Consider the following 26,494-nt stretch of genomic DNA (forward strand, 5'->3'; position numbering starts at 1 on the left):
AGTTCTAAACTGGGGGCCCTGAAGGTAGGTACAGGGGCAGATGCCCTGTTCGCAAACCAATCCTTGTGTCCCGCAGAACAGGTCCTCAATGGCTCCGCGGGGGCACACAGAGCAACCCTTAGCTCTGCTGTGCTCCTGTCCCAAATGTCAGCTCTCTTTTCCAATTCCCCACTTGGAGGACCACTCCGGCATCAATATCCAGTTCCAGGTGCAATTCAGCAGCCTTTGGGTTTCCTTTCAGCCCTCCACCCAAACCTTCCCACTGCTGCCCCAGTTGAGTTCTGCAGGCTGACACAGAATTTGCTGTCTCTATCTCTGGCCCCAGGATGGTGGTCTGCTCCCCCACCACCAGCATGATCTTAAGAGCATGACATGGCAGAAGGGTGACTGGTGAACAACGGTAACCAGAGGGAGTCAGGGACCAGAGACTCAGAACTGAGAGGTGGGCGCCCCAGGAATAAGAAAATGCAGCTAAGGTCTGCACCCAGAGCAGTACCTGCCTAAAAGCCTAGCGTGAAAATCTGATGTGCTACTTATACCGGGAAGAGAATAACAAACTGTCTCCTTACCAAAAACATACTTCAAAGAAAGAAATTTGATGCAAAATCACAACTGCCTGACAATGACATGTTTCGGGTGGATATAAAATATACTTCAGATATGCCTCTTCTGAAAACCCAGAAAGGGAAGACAGAGAAGTCGTATTAGGACAGGGCGCATGTTCACGTGGCCAGCCTGGGCTCAATCTCCAGCACTACACAGGGTCCCCTGAGTACCACCAGGAGTGATCCCTGAGTACAGAGCCAGGAAGGAAGCCCTAAATGACATTTTTGTTTTATTTATCTCTACAAATTTGGGGTTGGAAATGCGGGAACAAGTTAAGACTTCAAATAAGACTTGAGACCAGAAAAAAAAAAAACAAAAAACAGAAGAACCAACTGGGACCCTTTCTTCCTCCGAGAAGTCAGGCATATACAGCTGTGAATGGGAGCGAGTGGGGGCAGGGCTCAGACCTGAGCCAGCACTTCCCACTGCCTGCTGCCTGTAGTGTGGACAACAGAGCCCCGCCACTGTGTGGCTCTAAAGAGAGGGACAAGTGAAAGGCTCTCCAACTCAGCACCCTCCAAGCTCCTCCTGCATTCCCCAAGCACAGAAGACAGGGAGAGAATCAAGCCTCTAAGGTTGAAGACAGGTTAAAGTCTTATCCAGCCTACCATTATTCCCAGCATAAAATCCTACTCAGCGTGTGCAGAGTCACTGGACCGTATGCTGAGGAAATAGCGTCAAAGCAGGAGGTAAGGTCCTACCCACCTGGAACAATCTGTGCTCTGCATTTCTGAGAAGCAGGCAATGGGGCAGGAAAGGGTGGAGTGAGATATTTTTTTCACCCCTGAATTAGTCCTTTGCTGATAGTTTTAAGTCATCTAGACTCTAGGGAACCATCTACTAAGGTAACCATCTTCTAAGAGAAAGAAACTGAGAAACTGAAGAACACTTTGAGTAGATAGCAAGTGATGGAATGAGCATGAATTAATGTACCATGAAAGCAATGTATTAAGGACCCTCTACAGAACTGAGCTTAGCATCTAAGGGGATGGGCCAAGGAAAACAGGGGCACCAGTGGAGGGGAGGGTCTGGGGTCAGGACACTGGGTGTATGAAGCCGAACCATTATCACAATGTAAACCACAGTCCCGAAAATAGAAAAAAGATAGCAAAAGACACAGTATTTATTTATTTATTTATTTACAAAGAAATGGGCGTGTGAAAATGAAGAGAAAAAGTCCATGTAATTCTAAAGCTTCTCAAATGACACTTTGCTCAATTCATTCCTGGTATGAATCCACCTTTCAAAATCATCCTTTCTGGAAGCCTCGTTGCTCACATGACAAGCACATCAAGGCACTGTACTTCTAATCTGGTGCTGATCTGGGCAGTGTGATGATTTTTAACATATACTCACTCAGGGAAATGAGACCAGGCAGAGAGCCATGCATTTCCACGGTAAAGCCACATCCTCACTTCACGTTCTAACTGAGACAGTGATTGGGCTCATCTATCCCCTGCCCCGCTCCCCCACCTGAAGACCAGAACCACTTTAGAATGAGAACCTCATTTCATGCACTTGCTTGGCACTCAGCACAAACTGGCCAGAATGAGCTCCTAGTAAATGCTTGAAAACCAGAACCACCCACCATTCTCTCGCCTGTTGAGCAGGCACAAAGCACACTGATCACGAGGAAAATGCAAATCAAAACAACACTGAGATATCACCAAACACTATAGAGACTGGCACTCATCAAAAACAAAAAAGAAAACAAACAAAAAAAAACAATAACCAGTGTTGGCTTGAATTTGGAAAAAAGGGACCCTTATAACTGCTGGTGTGAATGTCCACTAGTCTAGCCTCTTTGGAAGATGACAGAGACATTCCTCAAAAAAACTAGAAATTGAGTTTTCATCTGAATAGGCCATTACACTCTTGGGAATAAATCTCAAGGGCCCAAAACCACAATGCAGAATAGACATTTGCACTCCGGGGCTGTTGTAGACTATTCACAACAGTCAACATCAAGAGGGCTGGAGCACAGCGGGTAGGGCATTTGCCTTGCATGAGGCAGACTCAGGTTTGATTCCCAGTATCCCATATGGTCCTCTGAGCACCGCCAGGGGTAATTCCTGAGTGCAGAGCCAGGAGTTACTCCTGCGCATTGCCAGGTGTGACCCAAAAAGCAAAAACAAACAAACAAACAAACAAAAAAAAACACCAGGAAATACTCCAGGTGCTCAAGAATGAATAAGGAAGCTACCGTACAAATACACAATGGAAAACTACACAGTAGTGAGAAAAGATGAAGTCATGCGATCTGCTGATACATGGATGGATCTGGAGAGTATCATGCTGCGTGAAATGAGTCAGAGTGAGACAGATACAGAACGGTTGCACTTATTTGTAGACTATAAAGAAACACAGAGGGAGAGTAATGCTCATAAACAACAGAAAGGGCAGGAGAACCAGACCCTAGCAGGAAATTTGCCACAGTGTGGGAAGGAGAATACAGACTAGGGAAGGGCGCACTATGACAATGACAGAAGGGTATGGTCACTCTAGGCGAGAACTGGGTCCTGAAAGGAGGTAAACATGATACTCCTTCAGTCATAGTGGGGGAAGGAAAGAGTACCCGCCATAGAGGCAGGCTGGGGGTGGGAGGGAAACTGGGGGCACTGGTGGGAGGAAGGGGACACGGGGGAAGGGAAGGCTGCTCAAACATTGTACCCCTGAAACTCAATCGCGAATGACTTTGTAACTCTGAGGCCTTGTGTCTAAGTCATTTGTGTTATGGGAAAGTTATCTGATTCACTTTTCATAAATTTTATTCTCTTAAGAAAAGAATCTATGTCATATCACCCTGAACGTGCCCGATCTGATCCAGAAGCTAAGCAGGGTTGGGCCTGGTTAGTACTTGGATGGGAGACCACCTGGGAATACCGGGTGTTGTAGGATTTTGGGGGGGGGGGCAACAAAAAGAAGAAAAGAATGACCCGAGGGCAGATTGTTTTTCTAAAATTCATATAAAATTTAAAAAAAAAATCTGTAGGGGCCAGGTTGTACAATGGTTAGAGTGCATCTGAAGCACACATTCCCAAGTAACAATGGGGCTTCAATGACACTGGGATGGCCACACCAATCTCAGGCCCTTGCATTTAACTGCCTGGCTGGCTGGCCGAGAATCACCACTGGGGCCCCCAGACCTCCTGAGCACCACTTGGAAAGCGAAAGACAAGTGGTGGTTTATTTCTTACCTTAAACAAACTAGCTTTTAAGAAGCTTCCATTACAACCTCTCAAAAGTTTCTAGGCACCATGCAATGAAATGCCAAATTTGAACTCAAAAGCACACCCCTCCCCCAAAAACCTTTAAGCACAAATGACTTTAGTGATTAAGTGACTGTTAAAAAAAGAACAGCTTGACTCCAGTAAGTCTTCCAAAGCAAATTGCTTGAGTGTGTGACTCTTTATCGTTTAATAAAAAAACATCCAAAGCAGAGGAAAAGAACTGCTCTTTTAATTCTAGAATGAAAGGCATATACAAGGTTGACACATAGTTTCAAAACATCCCAAGAAAATAAGCAGGACACAAACTTTACTTATTTCTTCAATTTTATTTTCATAAAGTGGTTCACAGTAATTGATTACATTCAATGCTTCAACACCAATCCACCACCATTACCCCTTCCCTCCACCATTATTTCGAATTTTCTCGCACCACTAAAGCTTGTCCCACAGGCAGATGCTAAATAACTTATTTTATATTGCTTGCTGTGAATAGTATAGATGCTCCTAATATCCACGACAGCCAGGACACTTGCTGGGTGGAGAGATGGGGAGGGACGGCCTATGCCCGCTCCATGACAGGACACAAATTTTAAGACACGATTTTCACTTTTCTTTTTTAAAAATGTGTAAGACACAATTGTGACATCACACATACCATTTCTTTTGTCCTTCTTTTGTTTTTTTGGCCACAGATGGCTCTTGCTCAAAGCTTACTCCTGGCTCGACACGCAGCAATCACTCTTGGCAGGGCTCAGGGTATGAAGACACACAGAGTTTTCTGAACACACTCAAGGAGAATGGTCCAGTGCCTCTGGTTAAAGTTTTTCTCTGAAGAGAGGGAATGTATAACCAGGAGCCAGGGGTGGAGGTGGAGAGTGAATTTCCCAAACAAAGGGTGAGAGGTGATTTGGAATCTGATTCAATTTCAAGTTTTCGCCAGAGTACTGCAGGTTACCTTGGACAAGGCCAACGTGGGTTCCAGCCCCAGCCTTGCAAATGCCCCCAGAGCACTGCAGGAGTGAACCCTGAGCACGGAGCCAGAAGAAAGCACGGGGTACCCCTTGGTGTGGCCCATAATATACAAAATAAAACAGAAACTTTCTCCTACACTATAATTTCTTACCAACTATCCCGCCCACATGGCAGAGCCTGGCAAGCTCCCCATGGCGCATTCAAGATGCCAAAAACAGTAACAATAACAGGTCTCATTCCCCTGACCCTGAAAGAGCCTCCAATCATTGGGAAAGACGAGTAAGGAGAGGCTGCTAAAATCTCGGGGCTGGGGTGAATGGAGACATTACTGGCACACGCTCCAGTAAATAGGTAAACAATGGGATGACAGTGATACGGTGATGCCAACCACCTGGATTCAGTTCTGGAAACTTCCTGATAGTCTGGTGAAAAAATTAAATAAACAACCAAACCCTGACATCTTACAGGCCAACCCATAATTTTTATGTTATTTTTACAAATGTGACTAGGTTTCATATGCTCCAAATGATACTTTTTTTTTTTTCTTTTTTGGGTCACACCTGGTGATTCACAGGGATTACTCCTGGCTCTGCACTCAGGAATTACCCTTGATAGTGCTCAGGGGACCATATGAGATACTGGGAATCGAACCCGGTCGGCCGCGTGCAAGGCAAATGCCCTACCCGATGTGCTATTGCTCCAGCCCCCGATACTTTTTATTTTGGAGATAACTCTCTTAGGTTAACCAGTGACAGCTAAAAAAAAGATGACCAACAGTTAAAATTATATGACCACAATTTGTATGTTCTGAATTTGCAGGAACTGAGAAATTCACAGGCAAGATTTCAACACACCTAGATCCTCTTCTCCTGCCCCGACTCCATGCCCACGCTAAATGGTCATTGTGTGCGATACTCATAGAGGTGACAGTAGGAGGCAGAATACTTATGTGGACATTTATTTAGATCCCAGAGTTTGTGAACTTTTAACCTGAGAACCATGGCTGGACTTTAGACTCTGAAAAAAATTATTTAAATCAATTAACCTAGCTTTTGTTGTTGTTGTTCCTAAAGTGAACTCAGAGCTTTCAATCAAACCAGGAGCTGGGGATGGGCTGAGTGTGTGCCCTGCAGATGGGAGCTCTGTCCTTGGTGCTGTCGCATCCCACAGATGAGGAGATGCCCCAGAGCACTGAGCTGGGAATAGCCCCCAAGCACTGCCACACAAGGGCTCCCAAACCAAAGTGAAACTAACTGAGAGGTTTAAAAGTACTGCATACAGGGGCTGGAGTGAGACTACAGTGGGTAGGATGCTTGCCTTGCACGTGGCAGACCCAGGTTCAATCCCTGGTACCCCATACGGTTCCCTGAGCCCACCAAGAGTGATCCTGAGGGGCTGGAGCAATAGCACAGCGGGTAGGGCATTTGCCTTGCATGCGGCCGACCCGGTTTGATTCCCAGCATCCCATATGGTCTTCTGAGCACTGCCAGGAGTTATTCCTGAGTGTAGAGCCAGGAGTAACCCCTGTGCATCACTGGGTCTGACCCCAAAAGAAAAAAAAAAAGACTGATCTTGCGTGCAGAGCTAGAAGCCCTGAGAGCAGCTGGGTGTGGCACAAAAACAAAAAACAAACATAAATACTGCATTTAAATTTCTACCTTCTCATGGAAAACTTCTTGTCTTAAAAGTATTCATATTACAGAATTATTCATTTCAGATGAACTCATATTGGTTATTTACTTCTAAGATCAATAGTCAAGAAAGATACATTTTTCTTAACTGCAAAATAAAAAATACATATATACATACCTTTTTTCCAAATCTCTGATTTTCTCTCTTAGAGGTTCAACTATCTAAAACAAAAATAAACAAAATCCATTTTAAACAAGGATACAGTCTGCTACCATCAATGTTTCCAAGGGGCCTGGCAAAATACAAAAACAGCAATTTTTTCCTACAATTCACTTCCCATTTGAAATGAAAATATATCCACTGAAAGCACAATCCCAGAGTTTTGATGATAAATTTCCTGCTGGAACTCTTATCCAAACACATCTTACAAGATTTATCTTTGTGCTTACCTTGATAGGAGCAATGGTTTTATTTATTTACTTTGGGATTTTTGGGGCCCAACCTGGCTATACTTCAGGGCAAGTGGCAGTTTACCAGTCACGGGCTCACTCCTGGTTGTGCTCAGTGGACCAGGGGACTAGGTGGTACTGGGAATCAAACCCAGGGCCTCACACATGCAAGACAGATGCTCTAAAATAGAGCCACACCCCCAGCCCACAATAACACTAAAAGTGGTTTAGGCTCACAAAACCCAGAAGCCTCAAACACCCACTCATTTTGCAGGAACTGAAGATTCTGAGTGCTGCCCACACACACACACACACACACACACACACACACACACACACACACACACACAGTGTGTGTGTGTGGGGGGGGGGTCATCTTGTTGTTGGAACTATATCCACATCAGTTGGATCCAGCACATGAACTGCACACTCTGGGCACAGTCTAGATCCATGTGAAAGAGTGAGAGAGGAGAGAAAGAGGGGGAGAAAAAGAAGGGGAAACAGAGGGGGGGGAGAAAGAGAGGGAGAGAGAGGGGGAGAAAAAGAAGGGGAAACAGAGAAAGAGAGGGGGAGAGAGAGAGAGAGAGAGAGAGAGAGAGAGAGAGAGGGGAGAGAAAGGGAGAGAGAGAGGAGAGGGAGGGTGGGAGGGAAAGAAAGAGAGAGGAGAGAGGGGAGGGAGGGTAGGAGGGAGAGTAGGGGGCAGTCCAAGGGATTCCCCAGGTCTCTGGCATTACCCCCACACCACAAATGAATAATTCCTCCTCCCCACCCTAGGCCATGTTTCCACAGTCTGTATCTACTTTCTTCTTCTTTTTTGGGGGGTCACACCCGGTGATGCCCAGGGGGTAGTGCTGCTCTGCACTCAGGAATCTTTCCTGGTAGTACTCGGGGAACCAAATGGGATGCTTGGAATCGAACCCACATATAGGCAAAGGCCCTACCCGCTGTCCTATCTCTCTGGTCCCTGTATCTCCTTTCATCTGCTGGAACAAATGCAATTAATTATTTGTATGCAGAAGGTACGAAATCAAGCTTTCAAGGGAGATGCGTGTGCCTGGCCTAGTGGGGTCTGGGGGTGAGGCTGTTTCTCTTTTTCACATGTACTCAGGAGAATCAGTGCTGGTGCTCGCCTCTGAGCGGGTTAAGATGATCATTTCCTCTAAGGGATTCGAGAAAGGCACACCAGAGAAAATTTACATAAAGGTTTACAATCCAAGCCGCTTTAATGTCGGATCTGCTTCACTACATCACACCTTTACAAAATGCACAAATGCTGACAGAGACCTAGAAAGTCTCATCTTACACAAGGCAACACTTTGAGCCACACAGAGCGCCATCAGCCTGGCACAACGTACACAGAAGCACACATGAGGGTCAGGGACAAAGAATACAACAAAGAGACTAACCTCTTCAATCTTGCTTTCGATTTTTAGTTCACCGTTCTCTTGGAGAGACCTGTTGAGCAGAAAGCTACAAGACTGAGATCCATGGAAAATGTATTTGAAACTGAATTCTATTTATTGATTTACTGAACTTATTTATTGCAAATTGATTTCTAAACAAAGTATTTGAACACAAACCAAAGGCTGTAGACCGTTTCCCTCTCCTTCCTAAGTATGGAGCAATGTACCAGTTCCCTCCAGAAGAAGATACATCAGAGAAAAACAAGACAAGTGGAGTAAGGAAATCCTATGAAAGACATCCCAGAACATGCTCAGCACCACTGTTTCTGGGGCTGTTTCTGGTAAATTAAAAAAAAAAAAGAAAAATCTCACTTTCACATTATCCTCAGCATGGGGTTTTTACATTAGAAGCAGGAAGAGTGTTTGCAGAAGAACAAGTCTGCTGTACCTTCCTGGAGATTTAGTGAAGGTGTGTGTGTAGGGGGAAGTAACCTTTCAGAGTAAAATAGCAGAGTTTCTCTAAGCCATAGGTGTGTGACCAACCTTGCAGAACCAAGTCCCGATGAAAGCCTGCAGCATGCCTCCTGTGGCAGCACTGCCATTTCTAACCAACTGAATGGCCGCAAAATCATCACTCACCGTTGCTGGTTTTACATTTTCATTGCCAAGAAATGCCAAATGGAGTAGATTTTTCTTTAAGCGTGACATAGCTCTAAACTTATATATATATATATATGCATATATGTATATATATATTTTTTTTTCCAAAAACTGAAGACAGAATCTAACTTTTTGCTTTCGCTTTTAGAACAATAACCCAAGGATTGTACTTTAGCAACTTTTTCTTTTTCTTCTATCCGGACAAGAAGTACCAAGATCAGAAGCCTCCTCCGCCCCAATTCTAAGGTAAACAGCTGGTCTCAGTCACCTCTGCTCTTGATCCTGGGGTCCAGGCCAGCTGGGGCCGAGGACAGCTCCCTTCTCAAAAAGCCTCCAAAAACATGCCCCTTTTGCTCTATCTAACTTAAGTCAGGACAAATATGTGACTGACATTTTAGTGGGATGACAGGTAAAGGCAACCCCCTCTCAACGTACAGGAAGGGAGATAGGTGCCTGCACGGGTTATGCCAGGATTCTGACATGCTATGTCCAGGTTAGCATCACATCTGGGTAAACCTTCCAGTCTACCTACCGAATTTCCATAGGATGGAAGAGCCAAATGTATCAACCAAAAAAAAAGTTCATCATGTTCTTGGGCCAGAGAGAGAGAGAAAGCACAAGGGTTAAAGCACTTGCCTTGCAGTCAGTCAACCCCAACTCTATTCCCCAGACCACATCCTTCCCTATGCACTGCTAGGAGTGATCCCTGAGCATGTGGCTAGGAGTAGGCCATAAATACTGCCATGTGTAGCCCCAAAATCTCCCCCAAATCTTAAAAATGTGTATACATGTATATACACATATACCTATTCCTCAACTAATTCTCATCCTCAGTGGTGTACCTGTGACAAACGAAATGTCTATGAAAACCCAGCCACAATTTCCAAGTCACAGAAAATCACTTACCTCATGTTAACGAAGTTGCCCCAAACAGCTGTAAGAGAAAAGAGAAAATTAAATCACTAAGTTTGCAACAGTAAGGATTCCAAACAATCCCACTTTAACTTGCAATTAATACTAACATAAAGAACATTTCAATTCTAGTCCATGTAGACAACAGGAAGGAAACATGTGTTGCTTTCCAAAGTATTAAATTCCACCAAAAAGAAAAGAAAGAAACGAAAAGAAAAAAAGAAAGAAAACAATCCTCTATCCTTTTTGGATTCTGGAGATTCTCAAAAGTGGTCTGGCGCTCAGCTGTGTTTTCACAAGCCGTGTGTACCCATTCTCTGAGGCAGAATCAAAGGACCAAAGCCCTGAAGAGACCCCAGCGGCCAGTGCAACCTCTTTCTCTCGCTATCAGCAAAACAAAGCCAGAGAGGTTCAATCAGGTCCTAATGTGACTTCATTCCCACCGGAAATCCATCCCTTCTTGGCACTTGCTCCTGCGACTCCCAGTGTGTCCCCTGCCGACAGGAAGCAAGACGGATTCTTGGGAGCCTTCAGTGTGGCTGTAGCAAGGCGACCTGACCACAGAGGAGCCCCAAGCTCCTGTGCACAGGACCAGAGGCCACCAGGGGTTGAGCCCGTCTCTAACCAGACACCGCACCATGAGGGAGGGGGGCAAATGCTCTGGACTCGGCTCTGAGCTAGCCACTGTGTCCCACTGCCTGGGCCACCATGGAGCCAGGCGCTCTCAAAGGCTTGGGATGCGGGGCAAGAAGAGATGCATAGCAGAGCCCACCTCCCTACCCCGCTGCTGGCATATCTCTGAGCCTTGGAAGTAGGATCTGCTCCTGGCCATCTGCTCTTTGCCATCCTCTGACACAGTGCCCTGGGTTAAGGTACATAACGAAATAACTTAGTGTCCATTATCGCCCCCCCCCCCAAGTGTGAAATTCCCACTCTCACAGGAGGGAGGGAGAAGAACAATGACAGAGAAGATAGTGATCCAGGGCTAGAACACAGCTCTGCGGGAAAGCTCAGGCCATTCGTGTGAGGGCCCCAAACTCGAACCAAGAAGAGAGCAGGAGAAAAGAAAAGGGAGAACAAAAGAAAAAATAAACCCAGCAACAAAAAACTGAGCATGGCAAGAAAGGCGGCTGGAGAAAAGTCAAGAGGCTAATGTACGTGCCTTGTATTCAGGTGACCCAGGCCAGATCCTCAACACCTTAAACATGACTGGGTACAGTCCTGACATCCCTAACACCACAGGCTGAGGGGGTCTGGAGCAATAAATACAGCAGAAATGCCACAGAGATGCCTCCAAACCCCACACCAGGCTGTTTCATTTGGAGCAACCCAGAGGGGTCAGGTGAGTTTCCCTCCCTGACCCAAGGTGAGCTTCAGTCACAAGCCCCTGCAGCCAAATCCTCCAGAACTCAATCACGGCCATGCTCATGGCCGCTCTCCACATGCTCGGACAAGCCTCACCCACAAATGAATCTGCAGAAAAACCAAGGTATGCGGGACTTGTGACTGAAAACTTCAGGCTCAAAGGAGCCAGGAATGGGTGACCTCCCCACCATGTCCCTCCGCTTCCGGCAGCTTGGTAGTCACACCCACAAACCACGGCTGGTGCCATATAATCTCATGAACAGTCACGATCCAGAGACCCAACAATCAATCTCTCAGAAGAGAGCACAGGACAATATGCCAGAGATGCCTCCAGACCCCGTGCTAGGCTGTTTCATTCAGGGCAACCTGGAGGGAAGCGGGTTCTCCTTCCTGCCTCAGTGGAGCCAGCCCTGGCAGGAAAAAACTTCCAGAAATCAGTCATGCTCTGGGTCACTCTCCACAGCTAGGATGAGCCTCACCCATGAGTGAATCTGTTCCTGGACCATGCAGCCGCATTTGCAGCAGCACAACACCTCACACTTTACACCACTGGTATACCAAGAGGAGCACACCACATTTGATGGCGTTTAAAATAGAAGGCAACCAATCGTAGGTGCAAAACATGTATTACTGTCATCCCATTGTTCATCAATTTTTGCTCGAGCAGGCACCAGTAATGTCTCCATTGTGAGACTTGTTGTTACTGTTTGTGGCATATTGAACACACCACTGGTAGCTTGCCAAGCTCTACCATGATCACGATCACGATCACGAAATCCCATTAATCATCAATTTCTCGAGGGGGCTCAGTAACCTCTCCATTCGTCCTTTCCCGGAGATCTTAGAAGTCTCTCTCGACTCAGCCCTCCCAATAATGTTGCACTGGAGGCTCTTTCAGGGTCAGGGGAATGGGATCCAGCTTGTTACTGGATTTAGCATATGAATACACCATGGGAAGCTTGCAAGGCTGTCCCATGTGGGCAGGAAACTCTCAGAAGCTTGTCAGTTTCTCCCAGAGGGAGAAGTAGGCTACAAGATATCTTCTGGGAGCTTGCTTTTAAGTCTCTGGATGTTGGCCGTTGATGGAATTACACACATCTGGGTTCCTCTGCCGGTACCTTCATGCGTACAGCCCGAACGTGTGGAGAGGGGCCTCGAGCACGGCTGTGGCTAGGTTCCGGTGGTCTTCGGCCGCCGGGAGCTCTGCTCAGGGTGGGGAGGGAAGCTGGAGTCCATCCCCTCTGAGGGGCCCCGGGGAAGACAGCCAGGCATGTGGGCAAAAGACTCTGCCATGATACATATACGTAAGTACATATGTGTGTGTATGTGTGTGTGTGTGTATATATATGTATAATATATAGACATATATATATACACATACACATTGATATGTATATATATATGTATATATACACACACACATACACATATATACGAACACAGGGCTCAACCTTTAATAACACGTTACTAATGGCTTATAGAAAGGCTTAATGGCTCCTGGGTGAAATACAACAGTCTTCACACACTTTCCTCTATGAAAAATGCTTTGGAACACTTTTAGAGAATTTTTCCTAATAAGCAACATAAGATAAATTACTTAGGTTCTGCTTTGGGGGCAGAATTTGGGGTTTGGGGCAGAAACATTAGAAATGTGGTGGTGAGAAGGTGTAACGGTGGTGGGATTGGTGTTCGGATATCTAATGTAATCAATTATTGTGAACAGCTTTATAAAAATAAATTAAAAATTTTTTTAAATGAACATTATGTAATAGCTTTAGAGTGGACAAATGAATCATTTAAACTATGTTTATCTCTCTTTTCATTCTGATGATTCATGAATAACAAATGAAATAATTCACAATAAAAATATTAAAAATTTTTTAAAAATACAGCAGCCCCACTCAGCTTGTCGCATGGAACCAGCAGCCAGGTTGGCTGAGGAACATGGGTAGGGCCGTGGGGGTCTTCCTGAGCACTGCCACCTTACAAAGTTGTCCACAGTTGGATTTCTGTCATTCCAACGCCCATTCCTCTATCAGTGTACATTTCCCAGCATCGATGTCCCCAGGTTCCCTTCCATCACCTCCCACTCTCCATCCCCATAGAGGCAAGCAACTTACTTTTTTTTCTCTCTCTTCCTCTCTCCCTCCCTCCCTCCCTCCCTCCTCCCTCCCTTCCTCCTTCTACTTTTGGGCATTCTGGTTTGCAATATTGATAATGAAAGGTTATCAAGAAAATCCCTTTACCTACTTTTAACCCTCAGATCTTGTCCGCATGATCATTCCCAACTATTATGGTCAAACTGGTCTCTTCTCCATCTTACCTACATCAGCCCCAAACAAACTTGTGGTTAGTTCCTAACACCTGTTTTCCCTGGCCATGGATGTTAGTCTTCTATTATGTATTACTTATATGCCACAAATGAATGAAGTCATTCTATATCTGTCCCTCTCCTTCTGACTCACTTCATTCAGCATGATACTCTCCATGTCCATCCAGTTATAGGTAAACTTCATGACTTCATTTTTCCTAAGAGCTGCATAGTATTCCATTGTATAGAAGTGCCATTCATCTGTTCTTGGGCACTCAGGTTGTTTCCAGATTCTGGCTATGGTCAATAGTGCTCCAATAAACATAGAAATGAAGATGGCGTTTCTGCTGTGTTTTTGGGCCCCCAGGGTATATATCCAGAAGTGGTATTGCTGGGTCAAAGGTGAGCTCACTTTCTAGTTGTCTGAAAAATGTCCATATTGTTTTCCAAAAAGGCTGGACCAGACAGTATTCCTAACAACAACGAATTTGAGTCCCTTTCTCCCCACATTCATGCCAACACTGGTTGCTTTCAGTCTTTTGGATGTGTACCAGCCTCTGGTGTGAGACGATATCTCATTGTTGTTTTGATCTGCATCTCCCTGATTAGTGATGAAAAGCATTTTTTCATGTGCCTTTTGGCCATTCCAATTTCTTCTCTGAGAAAGTTTCTGTTCATTTCATAGCCCCATTTTCTGGTGGGGCTGGATTTTTTTTTTTTTTTTTTTTGCTTTTTGGGTCACACCTGGCAATGCACAAGGGTTACCTCCTGGCTTTGCAATCAGGAGTTACTCCTGGCAGTGCTCAGGGGACCATATGGGATGCTGGGAATTGAACCCGGGTTGGCCACGTGCAAGGCAAACGCCCTACCTGCTGTGCTATTGCTCCAGCCCCTGGATGTTTTTTTCTTATAGAATTCAACCAATGCCTTGTATATTCTTGATACTAACCCCTTATCAGAAGGGTATTGGGTGAATATCCTTTCCCATTCCGTAGGCTGTATTTGAACCCTGGTCACTGTTTCTTTTGAGGTGCAGAAGCTCCTTAGTTTAAGAGAGTCCCATTTGTTTATCTTTGCTTTCACTTGCCTGGTCACTGGCATTTCAGCTTTGAAGATTCCTTTAGCTTCAATATTGTGGAGGGATCTGCCGACCTTTTTCTTCAATTGTATTATGGGTTATGGCCCAATGTTGAGGTCTTTAATTCATTTTAATCTGACTTTTGTGTTTAGTGTTAGGTAAAGGTCTGAGCCCATTATTTTTTTCTTTCCATATATCCATACCATTTTGCAAGCACCACTTGTTAAAGAGGCTTTCCTTGCTCCATTTCATATTTCATCCTCTGTTATCAAACATTAAATGATTGTATTTGAGAGAGTGTGTAAGGATATTCAACTCTAGTTCACTGGTCTGCAGATCTGTCTTTATTCCAATACCAAGAATGGTTTTTGGTTTTAATTATTACTGCTTTGTAGTACAGTTTAAAGTTGGGGAAGGTAATGCCTCCCACTTCCCCCCCAAGAATTGCTTTAGTTATTCATGACTGCTTGTTGTTCCATATGAATTTCATAAGTTTTTGATCCATTTCTTTGAAGAATATCGTGGGTATCCTTAGAGAGATCACACTGAATCTATATAATGCTTTGGGGAGTACTGCCATTCTGACAATGTTAATTCTCCCAATCCATAAGCCAGAGATGTATTTCCATTTCCCTGTGTCCTCTTTTGTTTCCTAAAGTAGTGTTTTGTAGTTATTTTTGTAAATGCTCTTTACCTCCTTAGTTAAGCTGATTCCGAGGTACCGATTTTCTGAGGCATGATTGTGAATGGGATTGTTTTTTCATATAACTTTCTTCTCTCTCATTATCTGCATAAAGGAAAGCCATGGACTTTTGGGTACTGATTTTAGAGCCTATGACTTTAGTACACAAATCTATTGTTTCTAGGAGGTTCTTGATAGAGGCTTTAGGGTTCTCTAAGTATAGTATCATGTCATCTGCAAATAGTGAGACCTTGATTTCTTCCTTTCCTATCTGGATGCCCTTAATATCTTCTCCTTCCCTAACTGCTATGGCGAGTACTTACAGTACTATATTGAATAGAAGCAGTGAGAGTGAGCATCCCTGTCTTGGCCCTGATCTTAGAGGAAAGGTTTTTACTTTTCCCCCATTGAAAATAATGCTTGCTGTGGGCTTGTGACAAATGGCTTTGACTATACTGAGGAATGTTCCTTCAATTCCCATTTTGCTGAGAGTTTGCATCATAAACTGGTGCTAGATCTTATCAAATGCTTTCTATACATCCATTGATATGATCATATGGTTTTCATCATTTCTTTTATTGATACGATGAAATACATTAATTGACCCACAAATGTCACCACCCTTGCATCCCCAGAATGATACCACTTGGTCATGGTATATGATCTCTTTGATGAGTCATTGGATTCTCTTTGCTAATTTTTTGTTGAGGATTTTTGCATCTGTATGCATCAGAGATATCGCCCTCTTCTTCCTTTCTTCCTTCCTTCCCTTCCTTCCTTCCTTGCTTCCTTCCTTCCTTCCTTCCTTCCTTCCTTCCTTCCTTCCTTCCTTCCTTCCTCTTTCTCTCTCTCTCTCCTTCTTTTTCTTTCTTTCTTCCTTGCTTCCTTCCTTCCTTCCTTCCTCTTCCTTCCTTCCTTTCTTTCTTTCTTTCTCTCTTCCTTTCTCTCTTTCTCTTCCTTCCTTCCTTCCTTCCTTCCTTCCTTCCTTCCTTCCTTCCTTCCTTCCTTCCTTCCTTCCTTTTTCTTTATCTCTTTCTTTCTTCCTCTCTTCCTTTCTCTCTTTCTTCCTTTTTTCCTTTCTTTCTTTCTTTCTTTCTTTCTTTCTTTCTTTCTTTCTTTCTTTCTTTCTTCCTTTTTTCTTTTCTCTCTTTCTCTCTCTCTTTCTTTCTTTCTTTCGTTCTTTCTTTCTTTTCTTTCTGTAGTGTCTCTGTCTCCATTTGGTATTAGGGTGTAATATGCCTCACAAAAAGTGTTTGGTAGTGCTTCTGTTTCTTCAATTTTCTGAAAAAGTTAGAAAAGGACTGGCAATAGGTCCTCTTCATATGCCTGAAAGAATTCACTAGGAATCCATCTGGACCTTGGCTTTTACTTTTGGAAAGACATTTTGATTACTGTTTCCATTTCCTTGATAGTGATAGGTCTATTAGATGTTCCAAATCTTCTTGATTCAGCCTTGAGAGCTTATAGGAATCCAGGAATTTTTCATTTCTTCTAGGTTCTCTTGTTATGTGACATACAGACTTTCAAAGTAATCTCTGGTATCTTTTAAATTTCCTTGGTTTCTGCTAGATTTCCCCCTTTTCATTTCTGACTCAGTTTATTAGGGTTCTTTCTCTTTCTTTGTGAGTCTTGCTAGTGGTTTATCAATCTTGTTTATTTTTTCAAAGAACCAGCTCTTGGTTTCATTGATCTTTTGGACTGTTTTCTGGGAATCCAGCTTGTTGATTTGTTCCAATTTTTATTATTTCCTTCCTCCTGCCTGGTTTGAGTTCCTTTTGTTGGTCATTTTCTAAGATCTTAATTTGTGAAGTCAAGTTATTTATGTTGGCCCTTTCTTTCTTCCTGATAAATGCTTGCAGAGCTATAACTTTCCCCTTAAAACTGCTTGTGCCCACAAGTTCTAGTAGCTCGTGTTTTCATTCTCACTTGTTTCCAGGAATCTTTTTATTTCTTTCTTGATTTCCTCTTTAATCCAATGGTTGTTCAACATTGAGCTATTTAATTTTCAGGTGTTTGATTTGCTTCTCAGTTTGTGTAACTAATTTCTAACTCTAGTGCATCATGGTCTGAAAAGATAGCTGATACAATTTCTATCTTACTGATTTGCTTGAGGTACATTTTGTAGCCCAGCATACGGTCAATCCTCGAAAATGTTCCATGTGCACTGGAAAAGAATGTGTATTCGGTTGGGGGGGGGATGAAAATCCCTGTATACAACTATTAGCCCTCTTTCTTCCATTTATTCATAGAGAGCTAGTACTACCTTGCTGAATTTTAGTCTTGTTGTTCTAGCAAGAGGTGATAAAGGCGGTGTTGGAGTCTCTGACTACTACTACCAATGTACTCCTTGAAGTCTATTAGCAGTTTTTTTTTATGTATTTTGCTGGCCCCTCATTGGGTGCGTATATGTTTAGGAGTGTAATTTCTTCCTGATGCAAACATCTCTTGATTATTAAAAAATGGCCTTCATTATCCCTTCTAATCTTTTTCAGCCTGAAATTTATGTTGTCAGATACTAATATGGCCACCCCGGCTTTTCTGAGGGAGTTGTTTGCTTGAAGGATTGTTTTCCACCCTTTGAGTCTGTATTTGCTCGGACTGTTTATATGTGTTTCTCCGTAGGCAGCATGTTTTTTAATACATTTTGACACTCTGTGTCTCTTAATTGGTGCATTTAGTGACATTGAGAGAGATTATTATCATGGGGTTTTGTGCTATCTTTCTATAAAGGTTTGTTGTGCTTGTAGGGGTTTGTCTTGTTTTACAACAGCCCCTTAATTCTTTCTTTTAAGGTTGGGTTTAGTCTATGAAGTTTCTGAGCTGCTGTTTATCTATTATTGAAATAATGTATGGTTCCTTCAAGTCTGAGTGACAGTCTAGCTGGATAAAGTATTCTTGGTGAGGCATTTATTATCATTGAGTTTTGTTTTTTGTTGTTGTTGTTGCTTTTTGTCACATCCGGTGATGTACAGGGGTTACTTCTGGCTCATGCACTCAGAAATTACTCCTGGCGGTGCTCAGGGGACCATATGAGATACTGGGGATTGAACCCGGGTCAGCCGCGTGCAAAGTAAACATCCTACCCGCTGTGCTATTGCTCCAGTCCCTGTTTCACTGAGTTTAATCACTATATCCCACCACTGTCTTCAGGCTCAAATGGTTTCCTCTGATAAGTCTGCTGTAAATCTAAGGAATGCTCCTTTGCATATGACTTCCTTCTTTGACCTTGCTGCTTGCAGTACTGTGTCTCTATCTGTGGTATACTCCATTCTGATTATGTCTTGGAGTCTTTATTAGGGTCTCCTTTGGCTAGTATCCTTCGGGCTTCTTGGATCTGGATGCCTGCATTCCCCAGTTTGGGGAACTTCTCAGCAATGATATCTTTAACTGTTACTACTTCACTGGGGTTGCTTCCCTGTCCTTCTGGTACTCTGATGATTCTTTTGTTGTTCCTTCTGAATGCATCCCCCCAAGTCCTTATTCGCCCTTGAGCTATTTTGAGGTCTTTTTCCATGGTTTGTTGTTGCCTTTATGCTTTCTGCAGCTCATCTTCAAGCTCACTGTCTTTGGCTGTTGTCATTCTAATGTTGAGGGCACCCACTGAGTTTTAAATTTCATCTACTGAATTCTTTATTAGTGAAACTTGTTTGTAGCTTTCTTATTTCTGCTCTCATTTCTTCCTGTATTTTACTGACTATCCATTTCAATGTTTCTTTTATATCTTCCTTTAATTTACTGGATGTCCATTCCACCATTTCTTTGAGCTCACTGAACATCCTCAACACTTCATTTCTGAATTCTTATTAGAGAGACTGTATGTGAGTACTCTCTGTTGAGGTTTCTGGGATCTTTTCTTTAGCCATTCCGCATGGTGGGGATCTGTGCTGTTTCTTCATGTTGCTGTAGTGGTAGTGGAGGTGAATCCCTCTGGTTTGCAATCAGTGTCCTTCTCTTGCTGCAAGGGAGGATTCTAGATGAGCTTGGTCAATGCTGGTCTCCTTTTTCCCCTTCAAGAATACTAACTTCCTCTTTGGTGCTCCTGTGCGACTTATATGGGGGACTCTAGTGCAGTTTCAGGGGGTGTGTTCTTTTACATTGGGCTTGTTCAGATTCTTGTGTTCACCATTATTTTGGTGAACTTGGGAGTATTTTGATTAGAGTAGGCTAGCGTACTGCTGGCCTAATGTGTTTGGGATAGTCAGGCTGTGGGGGAGGGGACTGCGTTGGCGCAGGTCGTAGGTTAGAGTTCTACTTTCGGCACACTTCTAAAACCGCAGGAATGCCCTCTGGCCTCGGTGCTCATGTGGGCATCTTAGTGAAGAAGGGGTCTTCCAGTTCACTGTGGCTGCTTGCTCAGCACACCATCCCTGCAGAACTTTCTATCTTCACAAGTGGTCTGTCCAATTCATATGTATGACATTTTAAAGTCACAGGCTTTCAGTCTCCTTAGGTGCCTTCCACTAGGACATCTCCTTTGCAAGAGAAAAGCACCAGAGACAAGTGCCTGCACCCAACTTCACACTCCAAGGAGGCAACCTGAGCCCAAGGGAGAGGAGAAGCCCTCCAAGGAAGCAAGCCTCACCAGCTGGACTGGCTGGCACCACTTCCTTCAAGAAAGGTGGCGCAGTGAGTTCCTGGTTTTCGAGTTCACACGGATGAACGTGGCCTGTGTGCAAACAGAAGCAGAGAGGCGAGCAGCCCCTGCAGACATGCAGGCCTCTTCCTAGAGAGGCGAGAGCACTCCTTTAGCGAAGCCTGAAAGCAGCCTGGCAACTGAGAGGTCTTTAAGGAGAGGTGCCTCACCCAAGGCGGCCTGCACACTGAGGTGTGGGCTGCACCCGAGTCATGCGGTCACCATTCTCTAGTCTCCAGTAATGACGCCACCCTGAGGCATGTGGGGGGACAGCCACAGAATCTATCCGAGTGTGGAAGAGACTCTCCAGTGTCAGGATCTGTGAATGGCATATCTGATAATCCTGCCAAGCCCTGGCCAAGAACACTTGGACACGCCGGAGAATTTCAAAGAGGAAACCCCAGGGAAGGTCAGGGCACCCTGGGCTCCAGAGAAGTGAGTCCTGTTTGCAGAGAAGTTCCGGCAATGCCAAGGGCTGAAGCATGGCATGCATTCCACTGCGACTGTTCACGGCCTCTTTCCTGGCTCCCTGAGCCTGGCTGGGGGCTCCAGCAAAGCCTGTGTCTGAGCTCCAGCTCCTCCTCACAGATCCCAGGGATACTTCTGGAAGCTGCCTGAAAAGGCTCCAGTCAAGAGGGAAGTTTGTGTCCCCGGGCCTCCTCAAATCTTCCCCTGCGGGGAACGGGGAACGACTCTTCTGTGTGAGCGTGCCAGGCACTGGCACTGTGTTTGCGTCTCCAGGGACACTGGCATGCAGAATGGGCAGGCGGATGCCGGTGAGAATGGGCCACCCCAAAGCTAGGCAGGTCACCTGCAGACACCGCCACTGCTGGCTGGGCGGAGCATTACCCAGGGGCTGTCCTGGCCAAAAAGAAGCTGCCAGGACTCAGTGCTCCAGCCTAGTCCCTGAGCCACCCCCTGAAATAAGTCCCCAGCACAACAGCAAGCCTGTTTCCATAGTGACCCACAGAGCCTCTGAGTGTGAGAAAAATGATCCCTGCTGGCTCTGCACTCAAGTCTTGAAAGAGCCTGTATATGTGCCAGCAGCAGAGCACTGCTGGGACAGCCCTACCCCTTCCCCCCATCTACTGCTGCCCCCAGAGCAGGCCTTGATTCACTCAGGGGACTACACTCAATCCTTCCCCACTGCACACCTCCCTGCGCCCAGTCACCCTGCTCACACCAAGGGCCTGGGTCTAGAGCCCGGGGTTATTTAACAACATGTTAGTGATAGCATAAAGAAGGTCTTAAAAGCCCCTGCCAAAATCTTCACACTCTTTCCTCTGTGGATACTTTTTTGTAGCATCTTCAGCGGATTTTCCTAGCAAACAATATAAAATATACTATTTCGGTTCTGCTTCAGGACAGGGCTTGGGGCTTGGGATGGAAACATCCCAAATATGGTGGTGGGAAGGTGTAATGGTGGTGAGATTGGTGTCTGAATATTAAGTGTAATCAAACATTGTGAACTACCTCATACAATAAAAAATAAATAAATAAAAAGTTCGGGGTTAAAGCTAAAGTGGGGAGGCAAGAAAAATCTACCATCCACCCCTTGGCTGCACACAGCATGAAACGCATACAGATACATGCGTCCTTGACATAATTCTAGTTTTGGAAAAAGTCTGACTCACCTTGGAGAAAGCTGGAAGTAACCCAATTGGAATGTGCCTTTGTATTTCAAATCCAGGGTAGAAAACAGATATTGAAAGAGTTGTCTGAAGGCTGGGGAGCTGGGACAGGGGTTATGGCGCTTGTCTTACACATGGAAGACCCAGGCTCGATGTCCAGCCCAACTCCTGCCAGAAGTGATTCCCTGAGCACAGAGCCCTGAGCACCACCAGATATGGCCCAAACTCCCTCCCCATGCCCCGACCCCCGAAGGAAAAGATATCTGGACTGATAAGAAGGTTCAAAGTAGAAGAAATTGGTTTAAAGTCTGCCCGTAAAAAATGGGGTGGGGGGAAGAGGTGCATAAGTGAGGGTGCTCCCTGGCTTCCCCGTTACAGGAAGAGGCACTGAGGCCAGTTAGTATGAGCACCGACCCCAAGCAGCACAGCCACAAACCTGGAACCTGCCCAGGAAGCCAGGCCCCCGTGTGTGTCCTCACTGGACAAAAAGAGTGCTCTGGGATAGATGCCCCAGCAAAAGCTTCTGCTTCTCAGAGTTCCCTGCCATGGGGCAGCCAGGCCAGACTGCAGGAGAAAGAGACCCACAAGCAGCCACAACTGTCCTTTCTATCTCCGTCCTCAGCCTGAAAGATGGGACGGGGGGAACTCTAACACAGCCAGACTCCCATCCATACTTTCCCCGGGAAAAACAGGGCATCCCGGGCCTGGAGCGATAGCACAGCAGGTAGGGCATTTGCCTTGCTTGCCAAGTCAGCGAACTTGGCTGACCCAGGTTCAATTCCCAGCATCCCATATGGTCCCCCGAGCACTGCCAGGAGTAACTCCTGAGTGCATGAGCCAGGAATAACCTCTGCGCATTGCCAAAAAGCTAAACAAACAAACAACAACAACAACAAAAACATGGGGCATCCCAAGAAGTTCCCTTCCTTTAGCAAAGGGGGGAGGGAGAAATAAAAGCAGTGAGAATCTGAACTTGGCAGATAAAATCTTTACCAATAAAAAGGACAACATTAAGTGAGAACAACTAAGACCATGTACTGGAATCAAAGTTCCGCTCTTTAAAACAACTACAAGCACGTGAATTTATTTGCAGATGCCTGGGAAGGGCAGGAGGGAAAGTGCAGAGTGAAAGACCCCTCTGAGGTTCTGTTCCACAGGATGATGGCTGCATTCTGTTCAGACCCCGTCACCTCATGGCTCACGAAGCACAGAGTGACCTGAGTCTCCCCAAGCCAATTCATTGGAAAAGCCTGACACTGGAGACTTCTCACTGGCCCCGGCACTCCAGGCAGCCTCCCGCCCACCTTCAAAGACCTCCTACGAAGCTCTTGGCTCCAGGAAGCCTTGGGAGGGGTCAGGACAAAGGGCTGCCTGTCCGGGAGTCTCTAGCACACTGTGGGGCCCGGGGCAGCAGGCATGCCGTGCTGGAGTCCCAGCACACGGCTTCCAGAGGGTTGAGGCACAGGGCTGAGGCTTACGCGTAGGTTTTAGGGAGTGCAGTAGGCTGCTCATGTGGGACCCAAAGCCCCAGGAGTAACAGTCCACCTCTGCTGGTCCCTTGCTCAAACTCTCATGGGATATACCTCCTGTGTGTTAAAACGCAGAATGAACAAAGTGAAAGGGACCCCGCACGGGACACTCCCCTCCACAACAGGCTCCAACCCAGGTTCCCTCCTCCCACCCACAGGCCACCAGCAAACATCTCCCATGCCACCTTGATACAGGAAAAATGAAAACTGCAGTTTTGATCTTCGTGTACTCTCTAAATGATGTTACTTTTTGCTCAGGGAATGTTCCACCCTGATGCACCGCTGATCTAAATCCCCACCCTGTGAGCGCAGTGGGAAGGTTAGAGGCATAAACAGGTTGCTAAGCAGGTAACTAGGGTGCATGACCTCTGAGTGACCCATATATGGGAAATGGGCCTAGACGAATGGACCATAAAACATAAGGTATGATTTAGAACAGAACTGAAGGAGCCAGACCAACCTGTTACCTAGGCAGGAAGAGGAGAGGATGACTAAGATAATTGACAAGACCGACTATATGAAACCTAAACAGAATGTACTAAACACAAAGATCCCTAGCAACTGGGGCTCGCTGCTAGTCCCCTCTGTAGACCCCTCTTGCAGCATGAATTGTGGTGACTGAGCCAGTGTGCATGCATAGGAGACGCCCAAATGAAGCTGGATGCTGCTAAGGGTATATACTCCGCACCGGCTCTCGTGTGCTGGACAGGGTACACCCAGAGCAGGGCCTATCCCCCAGGCCTACAGCAAAATCCTCACATAGCCACTGAGTCTGATGCTCTCTCCGTAGAGGGCACCCAAGGTGCCCATCTCCATTGCCCTGGGATTCACACAAGCTGAAAGGAAGATGGGACCAGCCTCACATCACACTCTGTGCTGACATCACACCTGGAAACACGGCCAGATTGTGGCAGGTGTGGGAAGCAGGGGAATTAAGGTGACAATTATCTGACACGGGAACTTATCCTTCTGAATAATTAAGGTGCACCAGGAGTGAGAGGACCTGAGAGTTAGAATTAAACCCAACACATCCCTAGAAGAAACTCAGAAAAAGAGAGAAGCAGGACCCTGACTTGGCCTTCCTGTCCTGCTGAGAATGTCCATGAGGCCCTCTTGTTACTCGCAGTGAAAGCTGTTCCTGGCCTTTCAACAGGGAGATCAATGTGTTTCCTGTACTTGATCCCAACTTCATCCCCACACCCCCATCTCCTCCCACTGACACAGCTCAGCTCTTCAAAAATAAATCAATGAAAACCACATGCCCGATGTGCTAGGTGCTGACTGAACTCTAACTCTAACTCTAACTTAGAAGTTTTGCATCTCTGGAAATACTATAAACATGCTCAAAGACACACACACAAAATAGAGCCCTCACCTGACCAAAACTGTTTCCATCTTCTAGGACATTCCGACAATGTCTACAAATGTCAACTACAAAGTCCTTCCAAAGGTTTCTTCTGCTTCACTTTATACATTACTTCATTTGGAATGATTTGAAGAGACTTAGCCAGAAAGAGAATAAGTAAACAGAAATGGTGGTTTAACTAGAAAAGCACGCTTCGCTATTTTGATGGGAAGTCTGAGGAGTCTTTGGGTCCCCCACCCCCGTCCCTGTTCCTGTGCCTCCCAACCTAGGAGGGCCCCCTCCCCCCATCCAGAGTTATCTTGGGATGCTCACACTGGGGTGTAGCTTTCTGTTGCCTACTCTGAGGTCCAGTCTCAACATCCCCGAAGCGTTTTCCCTTCCATTTCCCATAGTGACTTCTTAGAAATCAATCATTTCAGATGATTTCAGCAAGGTGGCAGAGAGTCCGGGGCTTCCAGTGTCCGTGAGACAATAGGACAAAGCTACTTAGTAGATGAGCTGAACCAGAGCAAGTGAAACCAGTGTTTTGTGAGATGCCTCAGACCCCGATCACTGGTAAGATGTAAGCAAGGGGGAAAAGCCTGCAAATTCTCCTGCAGGCACCAGTCACCCAACTGACCGGGTCAAACCTAGGCCAGATGCTAAATGCTAAGTTCTACCCTTATGGGTGTAGAGGATTCCTAGGCCCTGGCCCCTTCGTGCCCATGTTCCAGGTAAGGCACCTCTGCCCAAACTTCTGTGTCAAACTGCAGATGTCCAGGCTTGAGACCACCCCCAATCCCCTCAGGAACCCAACATTTCTCCCTCCTCAGGACTAGGCTGAGAAACACTAAACCATTTCGGGGGGCGGGGGACGGGGGGACTTCTGAGCTCCTAAGATCTATGTCTGCCCTCAGAACACTCCTGAGGCCAAGAGGGTCTGTTCTGTTCATACCAGTCATCGCTGGTCAGGGCACCTCGGGGCATCCCACAATGCAATTCACTATCAGTCCAGCAGGTAACGGGCAGTCCCTCCCACGCCCTTCCCACCCATGCTGAAGATGGACATTGGGGTTCTTACAAGCACCCCCCCCCCCTGGGGTGGCTGAATGACCAGAACGGCTGAAAGAAATGCAAATGCAGAGAGACAAAACAGGGTCAAGTCCAGAACTGGAGCATCCCAGGGTGCCCCTCTCAGAACACTCCCACTCACACACAGGGGCTCGTCCAAGCCCACAGGTCTAGAGCCAATACGCTGCTCCCCCACCCCTCACCCCACCATGCCATCCCGGCCCCGCCCTGAACCACGCCTCCGACAGAAACTCCAGTGAACAAAGTTAGGCTCTTGGGGCTGGGGATGCCTGGCAGGCACAGGACCCTAAGTATGACCCCTGGTACCAGGGGCCACCGAGCACCTCTGTGCGTGACTCTCGCAGCACCAGGCATGGAACAACGAGACCCACACAGCTGGTCAAGTATCACCCTGGCGGACACCCAGCCAAAATGAAAAAGAGCCAAGTAACTGCATGGAAAGGGGCCTTCCAAACCACTGAACACCTCCACTCACTGCTGCTGGTGACGTCTGCTGCCTTTTCCAGGCATGGCTGCATAGGCAACTCCGTGGGTTTTAAGAACTGGAGACCAAGACCACATAGAATTTGGTGTGAGACCACAGCAAGGCAACTTGCTTCACAAAAGAGAGTTCATAGGCTATTCTGAAGGGAAGAAAAAGATCAAAATCCCAACAGAAAAATAAGGTTAAAAACAGAAAAATGAGCAGCCGTAGAAAACCTGCTGCTGAGCCTGTCTGAAGAGGTGTTTTACTACCACTCGTGATCACTGGGGTGCACATTCAAAGAGGAAAAACCCCTCTTCCCACTGGTGACAGTTCACAAAGCACCCCAGGAAGGGGGCAGGGTTGTCACAGGAGAGGAACAGCCAGGTGAGAGCAGCCCTCAGCAGGCACCAGGATTTCCAATAGCCAGCAGCTGAAATCAGCTCAGGGACGGAGGGAAACGGTGGCGTGCAAAGCTGCCAAGCCCCAGGCAGCAGGAGC

General features: G+C 46.0%; 1 protein-coding gene across 2 annotated transcripts in view; it reads right to left on the reverse strand.

The window, feature by feature from the left end:
- UXS1 (UDP-glucuronate decarboxylase 1) overlaps positions 1-26,494 on the reverse strand; it is a 94,927-nt gene that overhangs the window by 57,568 nt on the left and 10,865 nt on the right. Inside the window, exons 2-4 of one of the 2 annotated variants that reach the window (XM_055121757.1) lie at positions 9,859-9,886; positions 8,296-8,344; positions 6,618-6,661 (exon numbers count right to left, since the gene is read on the reverse strand). In XM_055121757.1, coding sequence (XP_054977732.1) covers positions 6,618-6,661; positions 8,296-8,344; positions 9,859-9,886 — 121 coding nt within the window. Of the gene's footprint in view, positions 1-6,617; positions 6,662-8,295; positions 8,360-9,858; positions 9,887-26,494 lie in introns of both variants that reach the window. The other variant, XM_055121756.1, reaches the window with a different exon arrangement.

Source organism: Sorex araneus, chromosome X (genome assembly GCF_027595985.1).
Source record: "Sorex araneus isolate mSorAra2 chromosome X, mSorAra2.pri, whole genome shotgun sequence".
Taxonomy (NCBI): Eukaryota; Metazoa; Chordata; class Mammalia; order Eulipotyphla; family Soricidae; genus Sorex; species Sorex araneus.